This window comes from Cynocephalus volans, chromosome 8, assembly GCF_027409185.1.
Source record: "Cynocephalus volans isolate mCynVol1 chromosome 8, mCynVol1.pri, whole genome shotgun sequence".
NCBI lineage: Eukaryota > Metazoa > Chordata > Mammalia > Dermoptera > Cynocephalidae > Cynocephalus > Cynocephalus volans.
The window spans coordinates 33,543,658-33,553,345 of NC_084467.1; the positions used below are offsets into that span (position 1 = coordinate 33,543,658).

General features: G+C 57.0%; 1 protein-coding gene across 2 annotated transcripts; it reads right to left on the reverse strand.

Annotated features, from left to right (window-relative positions):
• Positions 1-589: 589 nt before the first annotated feature.
• On the reverse strand, positions 590-5,479 carry EDN2 (endothelin 2). 2 transcript variants are annotated; one of them, XM_063107018.1, is made up of 5 exons: positions 5,416-5,479; positions 4,913-5,069; positions 3,275-3,397; positions 2,157-2,255; positions 590-683 (listed from the first exon to the last, which is right to left on the reverse strand). In XM_063107018.1, the coding sequence occupies exons 1-5, from the start codon at positions 5,477-5,479 to the stop codon at positions 590-592; spliced, it is 537 nt and encodes a 178-aa protein (XP_062963088.1). The 2 variants fall into 2 exon arrangements, with proteins under 2 accessions (XP_062963088.1, XP_062963090.1); XM_063107020.1 differs by lacking the exon at positions 2,157-2,255.
• Between the last annotated feature and the right edge of the window lie 4,209 nt (positions 5,480-9,688).

A 9,688-nucleotide genomic window follows, 5' to 3' on the forward strand; every position in this document is an offset into this window, starting at 1 on the left:
AAATAATTGGGATTCCCAAAGTTTTTAGAGCAAATAAGTTATATACAGATGATGGGTGAAGCAGAGCAGGCCCTTCTCACCAGGAGTGTCCTGAGGGCGTGATGGTACCAGGATTCTAGAGAAGGACAGCTGGAGAGGACAGATGGGGGACCAGCCAGGATGCCAGTCCTGGGGGGACCCATCCAGCCTCCAGAGCTGGCTTAGGCACGAGTGTCCACTGCTGCATGGTTGCTCCTGGTTTGTAGCCCAACAGACAGGACACTGCTGAGGATATGGCCTCCAGGTTAGTGTACTCCCCACGCAGTTCCTTTCAGAGGGGCTGTGGGCCAGCAGCCAGTGCCAGGAGGCTGCTCTGCAGTTGGAGGCTGAGGGCTTTCTTGGGCAGTGTAAGGACACAGAGCTGCCTTGGGGGAGTCTCCCTCACCAGGGCGAGGAGGCCAGAGCTTGTGCCAGTCCCTCCAAACGGGTCCAGCTGGCTGGGACCAAGGTCCTGGCCCAGGAAGCAGGCAGAGGGTCTCCCAAGAGCCCTGGGCTGTCCGACTTCTGTCTCCACATGGCTTCCTTCCCAGCGTTCCTCCAGCTCGCAATGCTATCTCTTCCTCCACCTGGAGTTTGTGGGCCTGGGCTCCCTCCGCACCTCCTGCTGTTGTCTGGCAAAGTGGATCTTGGCTGCAGAAATGTCCCTGGGAATCGAGGAATTGACCGTTCAACCTGGCATCTCAAGAGATATGGATTGTCCAAGAGCTGCCATGAGAGGCAGGGATCATGGGGGCTAGAGACTTTCCTTGGGTCCTGAGGGTAATAGCTGCTGTGGGGTCAGGGGGTGGCCACAGCCTAAAAACAAAGTCTGCATATCAAGGGCAGCCTAGAAGCTTCTCTGTCCACGGGAGCTTTGACAAAACTGATGTTCAAAATCAAATGTGGCTGGAATGACTGGACGGCTGGTGCATGTCCCATGGTCTGCCTTCCCACTTCCACCCTCATGCCCTTCCTTCAGGCTGTTCCCCTCCCCTCACCCAAACTACCCTACTAAGACTCAACCTATTCTTTGCCCTTTGAACAAAGGCTGAGACCCTGGCGCCCTCTAGATAGCCACTTCCTGGCTCAAAGAGTTCTAAGAGGCTGGCTTCTGTTCCCAGCCATGTGGACTCAGGCAGGGGTGTCAACCTCTTGGAGCCCCTTTCTCGGCCTGAACTGCTGTGAGCATGATTTCAAGCTTGGCAAAACAAGCTCTTTGTACACTATGAAGTGCTGTGCTCTTGCAAAGAAAGTCTTATCCTGATTTTTTTCATCTTCAGACAGTGGGTCTTGGGAAGCCATCCCACCATCCTGCTTTTTCTCCTATTTGTTTGCCTCCCATCAAGGATGGGGACCCCTGAGGGGCTGAGCTGGGCCCTAGCACTAGTCAGCTCCAAGAAGCCCTCAGTGACAGAGGTAGGAAAGGCTACCAGCCCCACAGCTTCCATGGGCACCAGGTCCTACTCGATACACTTCATGTATGTCTACTCATCTAACTTCTCCACACCCCCATGGGATGGATGGCGCTATTTCCCTGTTTTAAAAACAGGAACCTGATGCACAGAGAAGTTGAGTGACAAGCCCAAGGTCACACAGCTTGTTTGTGGCAGGTCTGGGGTTCAAATCAGGTAGTCCCTGCTCTACAGGCTGCTTCTCTAGTCACTCTGCTGCATGTCCAGCTATTTTTGTTCTTTTGTCAGTTTGGCTAGACAAACATTCAAGGGCACCTCCTGTGTGCCAAGCCTCAAGCTGAGGACACCAGGAAGGAGATCTAGTCTGGACAGTGAGGAGGGAGCAGGCTGGGCAGCTGGCCCCTCTCGACCCCAGCGTGTGAGAGATGCTCAATTCAGACGCAGTCTGAACAAACAACCGCAGTCCTTCCTAGTCATGAGCCCTCAAGCCCTCTAGAAAAGTCCACTTCCAGGCCTGGTGGTAACAAATAGCGTAAAGGTTAAGAGCATAGACTCTGGGGTCAGCCAGATGCTACTGACTGCTGTTTGACTTTGGGCAAGTGGCTGCACCTCTCTGAGCCTCAGTTCTCTGGGCTGCCCAGTGAGGATCCAGTCCTGCCTGACATGGAGAATAAGAGAAAGGTGAAAGACATAAAGAAGGTGCTCCACCTGTGCAGGTGCCCTCACCTCAGCCTCTGGAGGAGCTCTCCTGCAGTGGCCCATGTCTTGCCAGTCTGGAACACATCTCCAGAGGACTCGCTGCTTGGGACTGCCACAGCTTCAGTCCTGAATGAACAGTATTAGGGCCCAAGTGAGGGGCTGCCCAGGGCTCTGAAGCCACTTGGCTGCAGGCCCAGCCCAGCCCCCACTCAACCCCCACCCGCCCTCAGGAGCAGATCCATTTCCACCCTGTACACCTGGCATCCTTCCTTTCCCAGGCAGGGTGGGGACCAAGGAAAACTGAGCTCCCAGGAATCTGTTCTCAGCCTCAGAAAGAGGCAGCTGGGTGGCTGGCCTTCCCAGAATCTGGCCACCTGCAGCTGCAGGGGAAACCAAGGCAGAGGCGGAGCCACAGCTTGAGCACCAGAGGAGGAGTTTCTTGTAAACCATCATGGGAATTGGAGAGAAAAGAAACATAAACACAGAATCTTCAACTTGAGGTATGCAGTGGCCTGGAGCTTGGGACTTTGAAGCCAGTTTTTGCTTTCCCAAATGCTCCATGTGGAGGAAGGAAGGAACAAAATCTCCCACCCTCTTTACAGATGGGAAAACTGAGGCCCAGAGAAGTTGAGACTAGGCAAAGGCCCCCAGCAGCTCTGTGACAACACTGGCATGATGCCATGGCCTCTCAACACCAAATGTTATTTCTCCTCTGAGCAAGCTCTGAAGTTCCCTGGGCCTCAGGTTGGAATCCAGAGCCTAGTGGGACTTGTCAGCCCACACAGACAAAGGCTGAAGGCCCAGCTCTTCTGATTAGCTGTATGGCCTGACAGGAACAAGTCGTGTCCCCTTTCTGGGCCTGTGCTGCCTCAGTTGTCACCTGGAGAGAATCCCTTCTGCCAGGAGTGAGGACATGAGTGCTTTCAGAAGCCCCCAGAGCTGGGCAGTGGGAAGGACTCAGGGCTGACTGGTTCCCTGAAGGAGGGGAGGCTGCCCACGGACCCAGGGAAGCCTCTGGGCCCTGGGATCCTGCTTACCTCCACTAGCCAGTCTGCCCCTTTGCTTGCCTCCCAGATACCCTGGTCCCCAGGGCGGGTCCAGGCCAGCAGCCACCCCCAGCCCCTGCAGGCTGGATGCGCACCTACCAGGGCCTTTGATGGCAGAAGGTGGCACAGGCAGGGTCCCTGGCACTGGAGCACTCACAGCGCCTTGGCAGGGAGCGGCGCCGGCGTCTTGGCGGGTTTCCCAGGCCGTAAGGAGCTGTCTGTCTGTGGGCGGGCAGCCAGCAAGGTAGTGGTGTGGGGTGGGGAGGGGGGGGAGAAAAAAGAAAGAGAGAGAGAGAGAGAGAGAGAGATATTAGATAAACCATGACCACCTGGTGAGCAGGGACTGTCCACACTGCATACTGGGACAGCCACCCATGCCACCAGAGTAGCAATAAAAGGTGACCAGCCCCTGACCTCAAGGAGTTCCACCACTTAAGTTACAGGCTCCTCCACAAGTGCCTGGTGGCCCTGGACAAGACCCCTACCCTCTCTGGGCCTCTGTACCCTGGCTCAGCTCAGTGAAAGCTCCCAGCATGGCCAGGAAGGGGGTGGAATTTGTGGTCCCACCGAAAGTCAGGAACTGGGGAGTCCTCCCAGCCCCTCTCCCCTCCCAGACAGGAACTCGAAGTGATGGAGCCAGGCTGGTCTCCCGGTTCTCAAAGAAGGCTCTCAGCTAGCCCTGGAGGAAAGGAAGACATGCTGCTGTCTCACAGAAGGAAACACAGTCTCACAGCTAAGCTGCCCCACCAGGTCACTATTTACCTGGGGGGCTAACAAATGTGTCTTAGAGCTTTGACTTAAAAATGGTGTGTGTGTGTGTGTGTGTGAGTGTGTGTGTGTTCAAGTAGGATTGATTTCAGATTAATCGATTTCAGCGTCTGAGGAAGGCAGGCCAGGGCCAGGGCTGAGGGCCCCCTGGCCGGTTGGACGAGCACCTTCAGGTGACAGAGCTAATTTTAGATGGTGTGGTTGGAGTTGTAAAGACTCCAGGTAGACCCAGCACGCAAGGACTGGCAGGGTTCCCGCCCTTAGTGAGTATTTGGATGCGGATTAGCTCCACACGCGCTTACGTGCCAGGCTTCTCTTGTCTTTTGCAATTTGGGGAACGGAAAAAAAAAAATACAAACACAGAATCTTCAACTTGAGGTATGCAGTGGCCTGGAGGCAGCACGGGTGCATGAGGAACAGACAGGGCTGGGATCCCTGCTGGGCTCCGCCAGGTAACCCAGGGCAGGCTTCTCATCTGTCATTTGGGGAAAACAGCGGTGCCTGCCTCATGGGAAGGATGGGGGCCCATGAGCTGATGATGCACGTGCAGTGCTTGGCACAGGGCCTGGCACAGTCAAGACATGGCACTGTCATTAATCGCGTTATTCCTGGAAGATCATGCAGAGGCGGCATGGCAGAGAGGGTGTGAGCTCTGGCATCCATGGACCGAGGATGGAGCCTGCCACTTACTCCTTCCTGTGTGATCTGCAGTACCCTGATCTGGAAAATGGAGCCAATACTTTCTTGCCAGGCTTTTGTGAGAATTCTCAAGAGACAGCCCCCTATATGGCTGAGGTGGCCCCACATGGGAGTTGAAACAATAACTGGTAACTATCGATATTAGCCCAGTGCTCATCATCTGGAGGCCCAGGGAGAGCTGGACATGCCAGAGGTTCCCCAGAATGCCAGTAGCCCCCACCCTGGCCCCCTGCCTCTCGTAGCCCCCATTGGATCCCCAAAGATGCTCACCCAGGAGTGTTCACCCAGATGATGTCCAGGTGGCAGAAGTAGACACACTCCTTGTCCATCCAGGAGCTGCAGGAGCAACGGCGAAGCCGCAGGTGGTTGCCTGGGACCAGGAGTGAGGGTGCTGGCTGCTCCCGGGTGGCAGCAGCCAGGCTCTTCCCTGCATGCACAGGAGGTAGAGAGAGGTGGAGAGGTGGGCCACAGGCCTGGTGAGACCTGGGATGCAGGACCCGCTGGGCCCCTCCTCTTGCACAATCGAGGAAGTTGGCAGTCTCACTGCTCAGGAGTTCCGGGCCAGCCTGGGGAAGCCCCAGCAGCCAAGTGGGAAGAGCCAGCAGCTGGCCTGTGCCTGTGGCATCTCTGCACTTGCAGAGCCCACCCCCGCCACCGCCACTGCGGCCGCCCTGGCATGCCCCCAGCTGGGTTGGGGGGCACCTCGGCCCTGGGAGAGACAGTGACAGACAGACCCAGGGGCTGCAGCGGCAGGTGAGGGCAGGGCAGCTCACCTTCGTGCAGGGCCACGAGCAAGGCGAGAGCGACAGAGCACCAGGCAGTGAGTGCGGAGACCATAGCGGCAGTGCGGCGATGACAATGGCAGGCAGCCCCGTGCACAGGCTGGACCGGAGCAGGGAGTGCTTGTTACCAGCGTCCTGCTGCTAAGCCGAGCTGATAGCTCATTGCCTGGGTGCCCTGGCTGTCTCTTATAACAGCAGGCATCGTGCCCCGCCCCTGCTGGTGCAGCCCTGCCCTGCTGCACCGGCGGGCCTGGAGCCAGGGACACCGCCTCCTCCTCGGGCGCCAGGCCCGCCCCAGCCTCCACGGCGGGGGAGGGAGGGAGGTGGAAGGGTGGAAGGCCTTGCTCCTCCCTCTATACCCGGAGCACCTCTTGGAGTCCTGAGGCTCCTCTACATCCCCCAGGGCCTCTCGAAGTCTTGTTGGACTTCCTCAAGCCATCCCAAAGTGCCCCAAGTCCCCTCGGCCACTCTCTCTGTGGCTACTCTGCGGGTGTTGCACAGAGCTGAGATTTGAAGGGAGAGGTCCCGTGAGCAAAACCCTCCCCTCTCCTCAGAGGACACCCTGGCATCAGTCCTGCCTGCCCACTGCCAAGCAGGCTGAGGATGCCCCTCTGTTGTGTGGGAGGTGAAAGGCCCACTCAAGACTGTGTGGCCTTGGGCGAGTCAGAGGCCTCTCTGGGCCTGCCTCCCTCAGTGAAGGACACAGCTCACGCTTGACCTCTGGCCGGCCTGGAGCTGCCTCATCCCACCTCACCCAGGAAGTGGCCCACCCGCTTCCCACCACCCCAGGGCCTGGGGCAGGAGTTCTGTTCCCTTCCAGAAGCTGTTCAGCTATGCAGGCATGGCCAACGGTGTCCCTCCTGGACCTCAGTTTCTTCGCGAAACAAGGCATGAATAGGGCGGTTCTTAACTTGTTTGGCTCCCAGGCTCCCTTGAAACTAAGAATGTGGCTTCAGACCCCTTTCCAGAAAGATGCCCCTGTGGGCACATAACATAAAGCACCCCTTGAGTGCTCTCCCATCCTGGACATGAGAAAATGTATTGTCTCACCTCAGCAGCTACTGGTGAAACAAGACAAGGCAGAGGGAGGACGGATCCTGGGAGCTGGCATTCTGCTCCTGGCCCCTCTGCTGGCCCAGAAGCCTGCTCGAGATGGCAGCAGGATGCACAGGTGCCGAACTGAGCAGCCCGTGCAGCTGGCAGTCACCCTCCATTCCTGCCCAGGCCTGGCTCGGAGTCCACATTCTGCCGGCATCTTCTCAGGGACCCTGTCTCCAGGCACAACAGGAAAGACCCTCTCATTTCTCAGAAATCCCAGGACCCTTGCCTCTCATGCTTGCCTGACCCATGACATTGGGTTTCTCTCCCCGGCAATCTGGAGGTCCAGAACCTTAAAGAAGGCAGTGCCTGGAACCCGCCCTGCACATCGCAGGAGCCCTGTGAGTGCTCTCTGAGGAGGGGGATGAATTAAGACATACCTGGCTTTGAACTGTGGAAGCCAGGCTGCCCAATTTTCAGTCTCTGTATTGAGCAACTCTTTTGTCATTAGACATTGATGAAGGGAAGAATAGATGACCACAGGGAACAGGCAATTTTGCTTCTTCCCAGGGTGTGTCCAGAGCACGCAGGTGCGTGAGACCCTGGTAGAGCTGGGCAGAACGGACGGGCCATACCTGTTAACATGCTCTCCCTTCCCGTGGCTGGGCTGGTCGCCGTGCAAGCAAGAGCACACATTTCCTGAGCACCTGCTATGTGCTCAGAGTACTTTCAACTCCTCCTCCCCACAGCCCAGGAGGCAGCTGTTACCATCTGGGAGATGGCTCTGTGACTGCCCATGAGGAGGCTCAGAGAGGCGCAGGGCCCCGCCGGGGCCACACGGCTGGCAGGTGCAGAGCGGGCGTCAGAGCTGGATCTTGGTCTCTCAAGCAAACTGCAAGTGACTCCCCGTGTGGTGCTCATGGCCCTCCCTGACCTTGTGCCTCTCTAAGAATTAAGAAGAGTATTTCTGGAATGAGGTGAGCAATACTCCCAGTCATTTCTATTAGCCTCTGAGAGAATATAAATACGGAATGAAGCAGGTTTGGGGGGCGGTGGAGGGTGGATAGAGAATTCAAACTACTGGACCGTGAAGAGAAGAAAGAAGACGAGCGGGTCGGCGGGGAGCGGGAGGGGGTCAGGGTGGGGAGCGGGCAAACAGGCGGATGAAGGCAGCGGGCAGAGAGGGGAGGACAAGGGAGCAGTGCGTAGCCAGGAAGAAAGAACTGGGATTTGAGAAAGAAAAAGAGAAAGACCATAGGGAGTAAGAGGGAAGGTTCCAACGTGGCTAATCTTTACACAAATGCAAAATGCCTGCTCAGGACAATAGGGAACCAGAGGCTCTGAATCCCAGGAACATAATAGAAGAATTAAATTGATCCAGAGACAGGATCCCTCCCTGGTGTGAAAGGAGGATGACGACAGGGCAGGGGCTGCTGCCCAGGCCTCGCAGGGTCAGCGCAGGGAGCTGTGAGCTGCGCCCGGCTCTGGTTTCTCTCCTTCCCTGCCCTCGGCTCGAGCTGGACCAGCAGGTCTCCTGTGAAATGGAGAGGCCTGGCCCAGGAACCCGAGTGAGCCCAAGTCTTAGGGGAGGAAGCCATTTCTGGAAGAGCACTACCCCACTGACAAAGGTTGGTTTCCAGGTAGAGAAAATCAAGCTGAGTTAAAAATGGTCAGTTCCAGCCCCCTGGATCTCTGAGCCTGGGACTTGACAGTCGCCTCTGCCCCTCCTGGTTGGTCTGGCTGCACGGCCCCCTCATCCCACTGCTCTGGCCCTTACCAACTGCCCCAGCCAGCCACCCTGCTGTACCCCCTAACCCAGCCTGGTCCTACTACCTGCCTGGGTCTATAAAGGCTGCAGGGAGACTAGCAAGGATTCACTAAAGGTTGCCCTGTCAGGATCTGGAGGGAATCGTTTTTGCACATGAAATGATTTGTTTTCCTTATACTTGGCACAAGCCCAATCTGAGAAGGAGAGATTTATGGGGTGAAAGCTGGCAGGAGACAGCAGCTGAGGTGTATTTCAGGGTGAGATACTGTGCTAGAAATTGCCCTCTAGAAATTCCCTCTAGTCTTTACTCCCATTTGGTAGATGAGATAACTGAGGTTCAAGAGGGGAAGCAACTTGTTTAGGACAGTGATGGGGCTAGGCATGTTCTCTTGGCTCCTAATTCAGCTTTACCATTTTCTGTACACTTGTGAAGCTTTCCCAGGGGTCCAAGCTGAGCCCATACTCCTGGTCCCTTTAGGAAAGGCCATCAGGAAGGATCCCACTGGCAGGAAGGCCAGGGCACTGGGATGAGGCTAGGCTGTCTCCCCCTGCACCCCAAAACTTCTCCATAACCCCATGCACTAGCAGTAAATATGGTTCCATTGAGCAGCTATCCAGCAGCTGTGGACACTGCTGAATGGAAAATGCATGCGAGTGAGGATTAAGTGTCCTTGTGATGTTGCCCGGCAAGGCAGGGATGGGCTGGAGCAGGTCCCTCGTACTGCAGTCAAGGCCCTGGACCAGGAGGCTTTGTCCCAGCTCTGCTATTCATGCTGTGTGGCCCTGGGCTAGTCCTGTCCCTTCCCTGGCCTCAGTTGTCCTGCTTTCCCATTGATGGCAAGAGATGCTCTCAGCTCTGACTGCCTGTGACATTCAGAATCAAGCTGACCTGAGTGTAGAACTCGCCAAATTGAGGCCCACAGACTCTGTGGCTGCATCGCTCTTGCTCCCAGCTTGGGGCCTTCCACTCCCTCACCTCTGGAAAACCAGTCATTTCCCCATTGCCACCTGGCCCCACCAGGTTTCAGGAAGTTCTGTTTACAGCCCCCATGGAAGGGACACAGAGTCTTGGTCACAGGCAAACTCCGTGCAGGCGGCTTAGCAGAGTGAACCGCTGGGGAGAATGGCTGGCCCGGGGAATGTTGGGAGACTGCAGGGAATGGGGGACTGGGAAAGGATTAGCCCTGGAGCCAGCCAGGGCTGGGGGCTTAGGGACTCAGGGGGGCTCGGACATTCCCATCACCAGCTGTCCACAAGGCTGCGGGCCGGGCTGCCCCCACTTGAGCCTGGGGCCACCTAGACTCAGGGCCTCTTTCTGGTGGGTGGTCTGGGCCTCCTGCCATTGGCCACAGCTCATCCTGAGCCAGCAGGGCCCGCCACTGCCCACGCCACTGTCCCACGCTGGGTCTCCACAAGGGCAGCCTCAGCCCTTCGGGACCAGCCCTCTTGGTCCCCACG